This window comes from Schistocerca piceifrons, chromosome 2 (genome assembly GCF_021461385.2).
Source record: "Schistocerca piceifrons isolate TAMUIC-IGC-003096 chromosome 2, iqSchPice1.1, whole genome shotgun sequence".
Classification (NCBI taxonomy): Eukaryota; Metazoa; Arthropoda; class Insecta; order Orthoptera; family Acrididae; genus Schistocerca; species Schistocerca piceifrons.
In genome coordinates, this window is record NC_060139.1 from 964,440,304 (window position 1) to 964,457,221 (window position 16,918).

Here is a 16,918-nt window from a genome sequence, read left to right on the forward strand (position 1 = left end):
ATGGTATAATGGAATCCGGGGATTAATATGGTGTAATGGAATACTGGATAAGATCAACCTGCTTTCAGAAAAGAATATACTGCATTACTTACTGAAGGTACTTGGTATTTCTTTACTGGCAAATGCAAGTGTAATTCTTGATTTGTCTTGAAGGCCTTCTTAAGTTGACATAATGATCACTGCTAGACCATTTTTTTAGTAAACTGTTGGTAATTTCTAACGATTTGTATGTGACTTATTCGTTCAACTTCAAGTATATTAAGTGATTTGTATGTGACCTATATAGATTTGTACTGAAATGAACTGGGCGTCATGCTTTTTAATATGTCGCGTTGTCCATCTCTGGAAATTGGTTGGTGTCCACAGCACGTGTCTGTATTAAAATTTCAGTAGCCCGGCCGCCATATTACGTGGCGATAAGTCTCCAAACCCACCATACTAGTCTTCTGGCGGTAAGCCAGTCTGACAGAGCCACATGCATCGGCAGCCTCCCCTCTCTGCTTCAGAGGCTGCGGGACACGCCCACCTCAGACGCAAACGTTCAATGTATAATGTCACACTTTGCATAGGGTGTCCTATATCAATCATTTTGCAGAGGAAATTTAACTGTTTACTGTAGTGCAGATAAACTTCAACGGTAAGTGTAAGATCTCAAGAGAACCTGTTCGAAAAAACTGTTAGAATCAGACAAAGTTAATGTCTTACTAACATTCAAAGAAAACTTGTACAAATTAACAGTACGTTCATGGAACTGTTTCTGACTTTATTTAGGCCATTTGAACACGATGGCTAAATGGAAGCGGAAGAAAATAACAGAGCTTTTCAGATGATGTGTAGTACTTTTCCCAAAGTACGCAGAACAAAAAAATACACTTCTGACGTTTCTGGAACTACAATTTGCCATGTATGTATGTTAACAGTTTTCACTTATGGACATGAGACATGGACTTTACGTGGGAAAACCACTCGAAAACCAGTGAACAACGCACAGTTGCGTGTGTGTTCGGTGGATATTAGGGGACTGGCGTGTCAACAGAGTCATGATATGAAGGGAAATGAGGAAAAAAAATTGAGAAATCCTGATGAGGTGTAGAATAGGGAGGGAAGAGGTAGAGATGATATGATGGATAAATATTGGTGAACATTCGTTTTTATGGGAGAAGGGGTCACTTGGAGGTTTCTTGGTAAAGGGTATGGAATGCGCGAGGAGGCTGATGAAACAACTATGCTTGGCTCCCATTTTGTATTGCTGATGGAAAGATTTCGAATGTATTTTGCAGTTAGGGATCTGGATGATTTGTGTAACGAAACTTTGTAATGCTCTTGTGTTAGTACCATATTGAAGTTCTGAGCTCGGTTCCAGTGCATGCAGAAAAACAATAACGAATTAGAAAAGGGTCCGCATTTTCGCAAGTACACAAATTGTTGTTCTATTTAATCACTCAAACATCTTTAACCATAGTAGTGATATCCTCAGTGTTATTTTACTATTATCCTTTTATTTTACATTGTGTGTGTTCCGTGGCTGCCAACTTAAATCGGACGCAGGTCTACATTAGAACACCATGTTATCTGCAAACACAAGGGATGTTTGAAAATCGTCAGCAGTGAATTTTTTGTTTGTTATCCTACCTTTAAAATGTATGTTCTCGTAAAATTCGTAGCGAATGTCCGTTTTTTACTTTACCATTATAGTATTTTGCAAATCCTTGGTAGTGACAAGTTTGTTTTTATGTACCAAATGTACGTTTTCTTTTGCTTGGTTATAAGTACTGCGTCCTGTTATGCTGGTGAAAAACGGACACAGACCACGAATTTTACCAGCACATACATTTTATAGATTGGATAATAAAAAATTCAGTGTAAATGATTTTCAAACATCCCTCATAGTGTACTGATGTAAACCTGTGGCTGATTTTGGTTGGCAGCCGCAGAACACACAAAATGTAGGATAAAATGAAAATAATAAAAAAGACACTGAGGTTGACAACTGTGATGAAACTTCTTTGGATGATAAAACAGAACAATAATTTGTGTACTTACAAAAAGGAGGACGCATCCCCAATTCATTATTATTGTAGTATTAGTGTATGTATTTGTGTTGGTTTCAGATGCCACACAGCAGTCCTACAAACAGGGTAATACTTCCGCTCTGACAGATTGTGTCTCACATAGCGCAAGACAGGAAAGGTTGTTTAATGAATCTTTCTGATGCTCTTGTGTTTGTGCTAGTTCAGATGGCACACAATGGTCTGGCAGACACAACAACAGCGCCTCCACTCCCGAGGGCTATATCTGACGTGTCACATGGGGAGAAAGGGTTACGTAATGAACCATTCTAATGCCCTTGTGTTTGTGTCGGTTCCAGATGGCATACAGCGCTCTTGCACAGGCAGCGATGGCGAATCCACTCTGGAGGGCTGTGTGCCGCAAGGTGCAGGGCAGGTCGTCTTCATAAGCACTGTATGCAGATCTGATGGCTGCAATGGTTCCGAGATCTAGACACCTCACTGATGCCTCACATTACTGTGTAAGGAAAAAAGGATGCTGATGTAATCTGAAGTTAAGCTTCTTATGCAATTGCTAACATAACATCAATTCTCTTACCTTCGATATCGACACACGTATGCTTACTAAACTGCAACATACTGTGGGATGTGACGCAATATTTTTAATAAATTTCAGTATGCTAAATAAACAACAGCTTCAGCTGCACCTTGACTTAATTCCACATCCAGTTGCTACTTTTAACTGGTCATCATCAGTATCAGCTGCAGATTAAAGATTAATGCTAGCACATTTGTTTCTTATTATAATACCTGAGGAAGAAAACTATTCTGGAAAGATGATTCTTAAAATTTTTGACATGTGTAGAAAATGGCCAGTCTTGTTTGAATACAATTCATTTCAATAAATCAGTAACTGTCTGGGGACTTGTGTAAGTACTAAATGGTATTACAGTTCAAGAAATTCTTAATGTCTGACAGTACTCACGGACAAAACAATAAATTTAATGTGTCATCTAGATCGTAATTTTTAATTTATATTTGCCTAATTTAGTGGATGAATAGTCATTTTAAAATCTGAATTCCCCAAGTTACACATGTTCTCAGATGTGAAGATTTTTTTATGGCCAAAACCAGTAATGTATCAATTTGAACCTGCAATACACGAAACTATGGAATTATTTTAAAACTATAAATAATTGGTCACTGAAAACTCACTGACATGTCATCTCGATATTTACACAATGGAATCCTGCAACCGAAATTTATTCAGTGTTATCACAATGGGACTCTTCAGCTGCCGTCGAAAATTAACCACTTCCTTTTGTCAAATGTATAGCTGTGATGTATCTTTGATCAAGTCTGAAGTAGTTCTTGCCCACAGATAATACAGATTCGCTTTCTTGCCAAATATAACTGGGTCTGATGTGATAATAGTTACATAACAAGGCAACTGTGACAGTGAAGTTTGATGGAGCAAAGTAGTATTAGCTACTTGTTGCCAGTGTATACTAAACTGGAGGAGAAAGATAAGGATCTAGTTTGATTTTTATGACACTGCTAAGCTTCTCTTTTACTTTAGACACTGTGAGGCTGTCACATGTTTCATTCTACTGACAGACTTTCTGTGGTTCATTGGATTATTGGCTGCTTCGATTTAAGAAATCTTTGGTGTTCCCTCTTACGAAGAAATTTGTTTGGCGTTTTATAAAAATTCCTCAAGGTTACCTTTCACTAATTATACCTACACACTAGTGCATATTGGTGTAATACGAAATGTGTAAGATGTTTGATAAGACAACTTTTCCATTGGCTCTCAGCAAATACTGTTCACAACACAATTAGATATGTTCTTTCACTTTTTCTGACAACATCACATGAGCATGGGAAAATGCTTTCATTTCAACTAGCCAGTGGTCATCTATAGACACAAAAGTACACGCTGCAAGCGGTGATTTAACGTTCTCGTAATGGATACATTTTGTATTTAGAAACTAATAAAAGGAAACACAATTGGCACTGCAATTGTGCACTGAGTAGAATAACTTTATACGGTGTATTAACTGCCTTCAATACAGTAGTATGCAGTGATTAATGTTAGTGATAAGCCAACATGTTTGCTAGTGGGTAGTGGCAGGCAGGTGAAGAGCAGTGTATAGGGAAGACCAGAGTGTAATTACCTGGTCAAATTCTCTTCCAATAAAAAACTGTTCTCCAATTGCAGTGTTGCGTACATATCTTATACGTGCACTGACGTTGATTTGCATGTAATTAACAAGAATGATTATTAAAGGGAAACGAAGTGAAATAGAAAACTTTACGTTTGTCTTCACATATGAATGTTACTGAAATATTACTTACTTCATAAGTAGAACGAGAGTATAGGGAATAAATCTATTCAGTAATGTCATAAAAATAATTATTACAGCAGTCACCATAGCAAAACAGTGCTACTCACTATATAACTAAATAATATCAGCCGAAGATTGGGATAGGTAAAATAACTTTATTCAGATACAATCCCCCTTTGAGTATAATAAATACAAACAGCACAGTTTTTTACATAATTAAAAGCTAAATTTAAGTGTCACATCCATGAACAACAGATGCAGTAAACTGACATAAAATTTCTGTTACATGAAAAAGATTATCCATTTTCTGCTACCACACACAATAATTACCCTTCCTTTTGTTATATACGGTACTCTTGTACATTAACACTGCCGGGAAGTTACAATACGATCTCATGTATCGAGTGTTTGCATTACACACTTTGAGTATTGCATTTCGTTGAATATATATGTGTATAATATTAGTATTCAGAACAAACATTTTAAACCTATTCGCTGAAGCTCCGTTATGTAAGACCCGTGTTTGTCATGAAAAATTGTGTACTCTAATACTTTTCAAGTGCCTTTCTCTGTTATAAAAAACATTGTCATCGCGGACTTGCAGCAAAATCCATATATTAAAATTCTACACCATTTACTGACACTAGGCACTAGTAAACAGACACTACAATGATTCCATTGTGTAAATCCATATATTTTGAAAATACATCGAAGGACTCTGCTGCTAAAGGCATGTATTTACATATCATGAAAATTTGCTCTTTATTCAGGCACGTAGCAGGCACAGTGAGTTCAGTCATAAAGCTAAACCACCATATTCATTACAGCAAACATATATACACACAACGTGAATACCAACCAAGTTGATGAAACAGTGTTATTCCTTTTCGTTACATCCAGTTTAAATTGTCCACAAATGAAAAGGACGCAATAGTTGAGAACTATGTAAGGTCCGAGGAAAAAAATGAAAATGGGAACATTACTTCTAAGAAGGAAGGGTATTTGGAACTAGATAAGCGACAACAGTGGCTTTTAATTATATTTACACAGTTAAGGCAGCTTTGTGACGCAGAGAATAGTTTCTGAAACCTGTTTTTTATTTTTAAAAGGCTCTGCTATATACATCATGTAGAAGGGCAGAATATAATAAAGTCAGCGTGGTAACACGGTTATCCGAAGGTGAGCATTTGTATTGGGCTTTATCAAGAGAAGCTCGGGTTGTTGAATTCTTCCATAAGTATCAGGTAATGAAGGACTGCTATGATTACTAGACGACTATTTTATCTGTTAACAAATTCCATTAAGAACAGAATCGATCACTTACACACACATTTTCTCCTACGTTACGGCGCCGAGTTGTTTCAGATAAAGAGAAATGTAGTGCTGCATATTCTTCTCTCTCGAGGAATGCAATGAGACATGCTAAACATATTTAGAGGAAAGGGTAAAATTGGAACAGTAAATGGTCTGTTTAAGAAACTGTTTTTATGACGGAAGCGCTAAACTGCGAATTTATGGGTACAACGTAGCAGTGGGTATATTTTCTAGTCGGTTTGAGCTAGGACTTTTCTGCAGTAGAATGCTGGGACGTATTGTCGTTTTTTGCAAAGACCAGGCATCGGTATTGCTTTTCTGTGGCTCAGCAATCACACCCCTAAGAAGTGACTTTTGCGTTCTGTGGAGAATCCATAACGTGATTTGAACCTGAACACACATTTCGTTTAAGAGCACATAGTCATTTCATTTGCTGTTCCTTTTTCTTTTTTAAAAAAATTTTCGGTATTTAGTAGCACTATAACAGTATCTAGGCATGTTCAGTTTTTACGACAACTACAAGAATTCTCTAAAACTCGTATTCCTGACAAATTAAACTTGACTGATTGTGTGAAGTGATGAAAAGGGAACTAAGAAAGACGACACGTGATTGTTTCACAAATTTTAATAACTTGCAAAGCTTTTAGTGAAAATAAATTGAATTGCCAGTTAAATCTGATAATATGATAGTAAAAGACGTAAAGGAGATACTATGAACAGAAAGAGAGTCGTCATAAGGTAAATAGAGAAAAAAATAATAGGAAGACTTGAATGATAAACGAAATCACAGAAATTGGTCCCAGAGAAAGAAAAAAAGAGACAGTCAAAAAGATCGTAGACAAAAACGCCGATCTAGTTGAAAACTGGCGAGAAAGAGACATAAAAGTTGTAAGCAGTTCCAAAGGAACAAAATACATCGAAAATTGGCGAGGAAACCGACGGTGCCTTCCTAGAAATTCCCTTGTCACTCTTCTGGAAACCGATATCCAAAGACAGTGTTTGTTCCTACTGATTATCAAGTTCGCTCCTCTTCAGATCACCGTGTACAGCGATCGCACGTTCACAATCTTACAGTATATTTTTAGCAAAATAATAATGAAACTATTTTCATCCTACATCTATTTATATTGTTCCAATGTACTTTATGTGTTCAAGTTGTATACGTGTCTGTATCAAATAAATAGCTTAAGTACGAGTTCCTCAGACGGCCCCAGTGGGGAGGATCCACAGCATGGGTGGCGCCCTGGTCTCAGGGCGAAAGCAGTCGCAGGGCGAGCGCCCACAGTGGCAGCTGCAGCAGTGACGTCACGGCTGGCAGGCCGGCCGCGTTGCACAGGTCGTAGTCGCAGATGGCGCAGTACGTGACGTCGGCAGAGGCGCTGATGGCGGCGCACGCATCAACGTCGTCGTGACCCAGCCAGATGCAGTGCCGCGCCGTGCTCACTTCTCCCGTCGTCACGTCTGCTGGACACAAACCAGACACAGCAGTTATCCCCATGCACTTGGTTTTCACGTAGGGAGGCCATGGTCGACAACCTTTGGTGACATACGCACTCAAGCTGTCGGGCCAGCAGCAGCGACAGCAGCGCTCATGGCGTACGAAATCAAAACTGTACAGACCGTGAAGTTAGTGTTTGTGGGGCAGCGCACCGATCTCAATGGCACCCTCTTTCCCAACACTCCACGACAACAAATTATGCCTCAAAACACGACGTGTATTCATTTTGTATTCACCCCTTCTTCAGATGTTTGCATTTGTTTACGAGTCGAGAACAATGGTTCTTTACTTACGAAGTTTTACAACGGTTGTCCGCAAAACTTCCGTTGCAAAATTCTGTAACGCTGTTAGAAAGAAACAACGTCCTGACTTGTATAAATCAAACACACGCTGACGGAAAAAAATCGCAACACCAAGAAGGAGTTGACACAAAAGCGAGTTGGCAGTCGCGTTTCTAGGTCAGAAAGATGTCTGTTCAAAATTTGCAGTACACATTGCCTTCAAAAACCACATGATAGACTTTCATATTTTCTCACTCGCTACATGCAAACTATTAACCCAACAGAAAAAATTAACACGACCTTTTCTGCAGGAAATTTAACGTAATTAAATTTCATACAGGTGTACGTTTTTGCTGGAGGCTATGGTTTTTGAGTTATTCAGAAAAAACGCCGTTGGTGGTAACTTTTGTGCTTTTTTCTCGGATAATTTCAAAAACCACGGAGTTTAGCGAAAACATATCCCTGTACAAAATTGAGCTACATAAAATTTCCTACAAAAGGGCCAGGTTCATTTTTTCTGTAGGACTAATAGTTTGCGTGTAGAAAACGAGAGACTGTGAAAATGTAACGTGCGGTATTTGAAGGCATTGTGGTTTGCATAAAACCCAGTGGTAGGGGCAGCTGAATCACCGTGTATATTGGCCCAATTATACAGAAGACAAACTGTGAAAATGTGAACAATAAAATGGCGGAAATTTGAAAATGCTTTCTGTACAGAGTAAAATGCATGTCTCGCTCTCTCTCTCTCTCTCTCTCTCTCTCTCTCTCTCTCTTTCTCTCCCTCCCTCGAAAGTCTCCTGTAGAATGGACTGAAACGAATCATGCTCCAGATCAGGACCATGGACCGCTGGTAGCCCACCTGTGATCTACAGGGTGAGTAAATTAAATAAAACTGTTCTGCAAAAATACACTCCTGGAAATGGAAAAAAGAACACATTGACACCGGTGTGTCAGACCCACCATACTTGCTCCGGACACTGCGAGAGGGCTGTACAAGCAATGATCACACGCACGGCACAGCGGACACACCAGGAACCGCGGTGTTGGCCGTCGAATGGCGCTAGCTGCGCAGCATTTGTGCACCGCCGCCGTCAGTGTCAGCCAGTTTGCCGTGGCATACGGAGCTCCATCGCAGTCTTTAACACTGGTAGCATGCCGCGACAGCGTGGACGTGAACCGTATGTGCAGTTGACGGACTTTGAGCGAGGGCGTATAGTGGGCATGCGGGAGGCCGGGTGGACGTACCGCCGAATTGCTCAACACGTGGGGCGTGAGGTCTCCACAGTACATCGATGTTGTCGCCAGTGGTCGGCGGAAGGTGCACGTGCCCGTCGACCTAGGACCGGACCGCAGCGACGCACGGATGCACGCCAAGACCGTAGGATCCTACGCAGTGCCGTAGGGGACCGCACCGACACTTCCCAGCAAATTAGGGACACTGTTGCTCCTGGGGTATCGGCGAGGACCATTCGCAACCGTCTCCATGAAGCTGGGCTACGGTCCCGCACACCGTTAGGCCGTCTTCCGCTCACGCCCCAACATCGTGCAGCCCGCCTCCAGTGGTGTCGCGACAGGCGTGAATGGAGGGACGAATGGAGACGTGTCGTTTTCAGCGATGAGAGTCGCTTCTGCCTTGGTGCCAATGATGGTCGTATGCGTGTTTGGCGCCGTGCAGGTGAGCGCCACAATCAGGACTGCATACGACCGAGGCACACAGGGCCAACACCCGGCATCATGGTGTGGGGAGCGATCTCCTACACTGGCCGTACACCACTGGTGATCGTCGAGGGGACACTGAATAGTGCACGGTACATCCAAACCGTCATCGAACCCATCGTTCTACCATTCCTAGACCGGCAAGGGAACTTGCTGTTCCAACAGGACAATGCACGTCCGCATGTATCCCGTGCCACCCAACGTGCTCTAGAAGGTGTAAGTCAACTACCCTGGCCAGCAAGATCTCCGGATCTGTCCCCCATTGAGCATGTTTGGGACTGGATGAAGCGTCGTCTCACGCGGTCTGCACGTCCAGCACGAACGCTGGTCCAACTGAGGCGCCAGGTGGAAATGGCATGGCAAGCCGTTCCACAGGACTACATCCAGCATCTCTACGATCGTCTCCATGGGAGAATAGCAGCCTGCATTGCTGCGAAAGGTGGATATACACTGTACTAGTGCCGACATTGTGCATGCTCTGTTGCCTGTGTCTATGTGCCTGTGGTTCTGTCAGTGTGATCATGTGATGTATCTGACCCCAGGAATGTGTCAATAAAGTTTCCCCTTCCTGGGACAATGAATTCACGGTGTTCTTATTTCAATTTCCGGGAGTGTATTTCTTGCAACTTAAGATAGGCAACCCAACTTAAATCATCTCCCCTGGGCGCCAATGATGGTAGCACATCTTAAAGTGCAATAAATGTTTTCACTGGTCAGTTTTATTTCGTTCACCCTGTGCAGTTCTAGAGTGAACTGAAAGGACTGCTATACTATTACCTCTAAATATATACACTGCACACTATCTTTAAGTGTTTAGTGGGGAGTACTTCTGGTACCCAGTATTCCCTGTCCCAAATGCAAATGGATTGTATGAAGGACCACTATCGGTACAGCTCTGTATGTAGGTATGTAGTGCTTTTCCACATCACCCCCATTTCCTTTTGATTGACAAGGCACTTAACAGAACAATAGGTTAAGTCCATTATAATTATCCGGGCTGTTATGCCGTGGTCGGTTGATGAATTCTGAGGTGATTCCCAACGTTTCGTCTCCGACTGCGGGAGACATCTTCAAGGGGGTCCAAAGCTTGATGGAAGGTCCAACACACCCACTGGCTCGCTACTGACTGCCGCTAAATTCCGTGTCCGCGCGCCCCCGCGCCGCGGCGTGATGTCACGTGTTTTGCAAACGTCAGTGCAATTGGCCGCTGTCCGTCGCCGTCGATCGCCGTTGCCATCACCCAGTAGTGGACGAGTGGTACACATCTTCTTTAACACCGGCATCCATATACCGTTTAATTTGACGCCCTCCTCCTTTCGGTTGAAATTATTTGGGTGTTTAGCGATTTCGATTGCCTCCCTGTAGAGCCTTTTGTAGTATCCGCTCGTGGCCGCTAGTACTTGCGTCCCCTCGAAACGAATATTGTGGTTCCCTGGCTGGAAAGCATGCTCCGCAACAGCTGATCGTTCCGTTTCTCCTCTTCTACAATTTCCCTTGTGCTCTTCCAAACGTTTAGAAACAGTTCTTTTGGTGGTACCCACATAAACATCACCACAGCTGCATGGGATCCTATACACTCCAGATTTTTCCAATGGTTTGCAAGCGTCCTTGGCAGGCCCAAGGTATTCCTGTATCTTCCTGGTGGGCTTGTAAATTACGGTAATATTACGCTTCGCCAAGATCCTCCCTATTCTTTCCGTTACATTTTTAACAAACGGCAGGAAAACCTTAGATTTTGCAGTAGCCTGTACGTCAGTATGATTTCTGCGTGGCTGCCTGAACGCACGTTTTATTTCGGCGGACGAATATCCGTTCTTCGTTAGTGCATTGTGGAGATGTTCCATCTCAGCGTCGAGCAACTCAGGTTCACAAATATTTCTAGCTCTGTCCGCTAACGTCTTGATAACACCCCGCTTCTGTTGTGGGTGGTGGTTCGAATCCCGGTGCAAATAACGGTCCGTGTGCGTGGGTTTGCGGTACACTGAGTGGTCCAAACTACCATTTTCGTTTCTAAACACAAGCACATCGAGGAATTGTAGTTTGCCGTCTGGCTCCTCCTCCATAGTAAACTGAATTCTCGAGTTTATACTGTTCAGATGTTCGTGGAACCGGCTTAGTTCCTCCCTACCATGTCTCCACAACACAAACGTGTCATCCACGTATCGCAACCATACATTTGGTTTCTTTCTGGCAGTACCTAAGGCCTGTTCTTCGAATTTCTCCATAAAGAAGTTTGCAATTATGGGACTTAGGTGGCTTCCCATAGCCACGCCATCCGTTTGCTCATAAAACTGTTCATTCCACTTGAAGTATGTGGTCGTCAAACAACACTTAAACAGCTCTAAAATATCAGCAGGAAAAATTCGATCCAGCTGTTCAATACATCATTAAGTGGAACCATGGTAAACAGCGATACCACATCGAAGCTGACCAATATGTCCTCCGGCTGGACCACTATGCCATTCAATCTGCTGATGAAATGTGTCGAATTCTTTATATACGAGTCCGAACGGCCCACATGTGGTTTTAACAGCGTAGTCAAAAACTTGGCTAACGAGTAGGTGGGTGAACCAATGGCACTTAGTATCGGTCTTAACGGAACATTTTCTTTATGAATTTTGGGCAATCCATAAAGCCTCGGTGGTAGCGCAACCGAACTGCAGAGACCTTTCTGTACACTCTCTTCAATGGAGGACTTTTTTATTAACCGCGACACAGTTCTGAGAACGTTGTTAGTGGGGTCCTTATTCAGCTTCCTATATGCTTGCGGATCCAGTAGATCCGTAATTTTTCTCTAATAGTCGGCCACATCCATAACCACCGTTGCGCTTCCTTTGTCAGCTGGGAGAACCAAAATACTATCGTCGTCATTCAGGAGTTTTAAAGCTCTTCTCTTACCCACAGTTATATTACTTTTCGGCGGTTTTGCATTGGCTAATATTCTCACTGTTTCTATACGGATTTCTTCAGCTGTTACAGAATCTACACTGCGAATTCCTGCTTCTACATTGGCTATAATTTCTTCCGTGGGCACAAAACGCGGACTAACAGCAAAATTTCCTCCCTTGGCAAGCACAGATGTCTCATCGTCAGATAACGAACGTTTGGACGTTTGACACTGTGGATCTCGGAATATTGAATTCCTGAATGATTTCCCAATTGAATGTCCCATGCATGTAGCTCCAACTACCATCCCATGTTCAAAGGCTCGTAATTCCCATGGCGCAGTCATAATCACATTGGAAACGTTCCTACATGAATCATCTGAGTACAAATGACAGCTCTGCCAACGCACTGCCCTTTTATACACCGAATACGCGATACTACAGCCACCTAGATGTGCATATCGCTATCCCATTACTTTCGTCGTCTCTGTGTGAAGCTTTCCACAGGTCACTTAAAAATTCGTCGTCCCCCAACATTCCTCGCTCGATAATTGCTTATTATAACCTTCTGATGCCAAGGACAGTCGTTGCACCTCATGAACTCCTCATCCTCTTAAAGCTGCTTTTTAGTTGAGCAAGTGTGTAGTTAACGCCGACGCCATCGTTTCGTCTGCTATATATTCCTTGTAGAATTTTTTTGCTGAAGTGATACTGGACGCAGCTCGTGTTTTGTGTAAATGATGGCGTACGTGGCCTTGGAACTCAAATGGTTCAAATGGCTCTGAGCACTATGGGACTTAAATTCCGAGGTCATCAGTCCCCTAGAACTTAGAACTACTTAAACGTAAGTAACATAAGGACATCTCCATGCCCGAGGCGGGATTCGAACCTGCGACTGTAGCGGTCGCGCGGTTCCAGGCTGTAGCGCCTAGAACGGCTCGGCCACCCCGGCCGGCGCCTTGGAACTATTAGAAACCATAGAACTTAGCTTTTTTGCACACCGGTTGAATCTAAGGTTTCCGGGGGAGGAAGGGGGGGGGGGCTAGAACAGAATCCTTAACAAAGCAGGAGCATATAACGGTTTTGAATATGCCCATAAGACAAAATGTTAGTCAAAAGAACATACTTGGCGCTTTGGAACGCTACAGATGTAGAACTAGTACCAGGGGCACATGTGCCTCTGCAACGCTTGCTAAGGTTCGGGCAAGGGCGGGGGGGGGGGGGGGGGCGGTGGTCTCGCGGTTCTAGGCGCGCAGTCCGGAACCGCGCGACTGCTACGGTCGCAGGTTCGAATCCTGCCTCGGGCATGGATGTGTGTGATGCTCAGAGCCATTTGAACCATTTGAAGGGCGGGAGGGGGGGGGGAGGGTGGTTGCAGAGGAGATTAGATACAATGGCAATCGTGTTTGGTGTTTATTGGACGTGACCATGGCCGTATTTTGAATGAAGTTACCCGTCGTGTTGATGTAATCAACGCGGATTGTGGCCAACGCGTCTGCAAGGAATGGTGTAGGCCTACCACTAGCAGCCATGTAACTCGCCATAAGAACAGTGGCCGCAAAGAGATCCTAACTGACAGAGACGGGAGGCAAGATTCACACCTTGCCCATCACAGCCTGTTTTAAACTAGACTGGAGTCTCGACCAATTTGGGAACGATCATTGCTAAGAGAACTGCGTTTGAAGCACATTGGAGAAGCATTATTTCAAAACGTATTAAATGCAGCTGAGGTCAAAATACAGTTTGTCGCGTTTTAACCCCACTTCTGTTACGCTCTTTACGGCTGTTGAGCCGGATCGAATAATTTCGTATTCTTTCCCATAGTAAGTTAGTGCTGAAACCCATCAATCGGATCAGATCTCATTATGTACACCACTGCCGAAGGTTCAAAATGTATTATGTTCAAGACATGTTTCCCAGACTGTGTTATTAGCCCGCTTTTTCCTTGGCTCTTCCCGGTATTTTCATCTTGCAGCTCACAATGTGTTGCTGACTGCAGAACTGTGCACTTTCGATCACCATGGAGAGCTATTTATCTGTGGAAGAGCTATGGAAAGGAAGTGGAGTGGGAATTAGAGGTTGCGAATACTAAAAGAAAGCGTGAAAGGAAGCTCAGTATGTAATAATACCTGATGTATTTCACGAATGATGATTTTTCAATGAAATTTGTAATGTCGGTTGGTTGATGCGTTATACGTGTGGGAAAGATTGCATAAATGCATGTTTTTATACGAGGGTTGTCCAGAAAGTAAGAAGAAACGGGAAAAATAAAGACCGAAACGAGATTCGAATCAGTGATCCAGAGATTACTAGTCTGGAGCACGACTTATTTTTTTCATATTTTTGTGTTTAATGCGTCAGGAAAATTCTCGTAGTACATGCACTTTTGTTTAAAAATTTGTATGGGCTGGGATTAGATCTCCAGAGCCCTACGCAGCAAGCGCTGTATGGAAGATGATCAAAAGGGGCCCAGTGAAATTCCCGTAAGAGTTATTTGGTCACATCCGCGTGTGAGGTCGGGCATTATCGTGGAAAAAAACAACACCTTTTGACAGTAATCCTCCGCGCTTGTTGTGTATTACGCGGCGTAATTCCTTAATGGTCTCGCAGTTATCATGTGCATTGATTGTTTGGCCTCGTGGTAAGAAATCAATCAGCAAAATGCCTTTTCTGTCCCAAAAAACGGTACACATGACTTTTCGAGGTGTCAAGATTTGCTTAGGCTTAACCTTCTCTGGGGATCAAGTGTGCTTCCATTTCATTGATTGCCGTTTTGTTTCAGGGGTGCCGTACGATACCCAAGTTTCATTCCCCGTGACCATCCGAGAAAGAAAACCATCGCCTTCTTCATTGTAGCGAGTCAAAAACTAATGTGCACTGCCCATCCGTTGTTTATTGCGTTGTTCAATAAGAATTTTGGATACCCAACGTGAGAAAAGTTTTCGAAATTTCAGATTTTCAGTAACAATTTCATGAAATAGTGATACTGAGATTTGCGGAACTTCTATAGCAAGGACACTAACTTACGATTGTGCTTAATCTCCTATTCACTTGTGGGAACCAGTTCATCAGTAACCACAGACGGGCGTCCACTTCGTTCTTCATAGTGCACTTCAGCACATCCTTCATTGAACAGTCTCACCCATCTTCTTGAATCACTGATAGCATTTTGTACGTAAACCTTGCAGATTTGCCGATGAATTTCCTTTGGTTTAATTATCTTTGCATACAGAAAACGAATCACAGATCTGATTTCACACCCGGCGGCATTTTCAATTACGGCTGACATTATAAAAAAGCACTAGAAAGCACAAGTCGACAGCAGCGATCTGAAAATGACGTACATATCTTCTCCTTGAGTCAGATTAACTGCCGCGTATGCTCGGAACTGCGATCGTAGCGCTGCCTCGGATAGAAATAGAAACGGAACTTACTTTGCGGACGACCCTCGTATAAACTCAACGTAGTCACCCTGGAGACGAACACATTTCTTCCAACGAGTGACCAATTTGTTGACACTTTTACTGTAAATAGTATGATTTTATTAACTAGCCACAAACTCAGCTCTGCTTGCACCGCACCATCACTATCATAGTGTAATACGCGTAAGTGTTCTTAAAGTTTTGGAAACAGATGAAAACCGGATGGGGCCAAGTTGGGACTGTATGGAGGATGATCGATGATAGTGAACCCAAGGTGTCGGATTGTTGCAGATGTCGCAGCGCTCGTTTGTGGTGCGGCATTGTCATGCTGAAGCAGAGGGTGCTCCATGTTTGGGCGGACAGTTCTGTGTTTAGAAACTCGATTACAACACACTGTTTCTTACGCACCGCCATCATTACGTTACACACCGCCATGTTACAAGCTAGAATTCGGAGCCCTCTAGCGGCAGAGGCTGCTTGTATGTAGACTTGAAGAATAAAGAGATATAATCTTAATAATGTTTGTTGTACTTAAAAAGCTTGAAGAGTTCTCACATTAAGAAGTCGGGGTATTACTTTTCAGCTCGCCATTGTGCGAAGAGGTTGATCTTTTCATAGGTTATTAAAGACGCTCTGGAAATATAGGCGTCGATTTTCTCCAGAATCTTTGAGAATTTCACCGTCAAGTAACTGGAGATTGATATTTGAGTTCTGAGCTTTACGCACCATAAATACACACTGTCGGAAAAAAATCATAACGCCAAAAAGTAATTATCACAGGTTAATGAAATTTTGGGAATACATTTGTTTGGATGCCGTATTCAAGAGATAAACATTGCAAGACCAAAGGTAAATGTAAGCGTGAGATAAACGATTGCAAATGTGAAATTCTGGTACATGAATAACCAGTGCAATCGCCAGAACGTTGAGTACAAGCATTCAGACGTGAATGCATTGTGTTGTACTGGTGCCGGGTGTCAGTTTGTGGGATGGAGTTCCATGTCTGTTGCATTTGGTAGGTCAACACAGGGAGGGTTAATGCTGATTGTGGATGATACTGAAGTTGTCGTCCGATGACGTTCCATATGAGCTCGTTTGGAACGGATATGATGATCGAGCAGGCCAAAACAACACGCCGACACTCTGTAGAGCATGTTAGGATACAACAGGAATATGCGGGCAAGCGTTAATCGGTTGGAAAACACCCCCCGGAAACCGTTCATGAATGGCAGCACAACAGGTCGAATCACCAGGTCAACGTACAAATATGCTCTGAAGGTGCGTGGGATAACCACGAGAGTGCTTCTACTGCCAAACGAAATCGCAGCCCAGATCATAAATCTGAGTGCAGATCCAGTGTGTCTCCCACGCAGACAGGTTGGTTGCAGATCAAGTGGCCTCCTCCTAACCAACACACAGCCATCACTGGCACCGAGGCAGAACCA

The 16,918-nt window shown here is 42.9% G+C and overlaps 2 protein-coding genes across 2 annotated transcripts in view; one reads left to right on the top strand and one right to left on the bottom strand.

Moving 5' to 3' along the window:
* Window positions 1-2,698, top strand: part of LOC124777021 (protein quiver-like) — a 50,508-nt gene extending 47,810 nt beyond the window's left edge. Inside the window, exon 3 of the mRNA XM_047252273.1 lies at window positions 2,369-2,698. Coding sequence (XP_047108229.1) covers window positions 2,369-2,502 — 134 coding nt within the window. The 3' untranslated portion in view covers window positions 2,503-2,698. The remainder of the gene's footprint in view (window positions 1-2,368) is intronic.
* A 1,794-nt stretch (window positions 2,699-4,492) lies between these two features.
* Window positions 4,493-16,918, bottom strand: part of LOC124776584 — a 244,231-nt gene continuing 231,805 nt past the window's right edge. Inside the window, exon 3 of the mRNA XM_047251636.1 lies at window positions 4,493-7,132. Coding sequence (XP_047107592.1) covers window positions 6,921-7,132 — 212 coding nt within the window. The 3' untranslated portion in view covers window positions 4,493-6,920. The remainder of the gene's footprint in view (window positions 7,133-16,918) is intronic.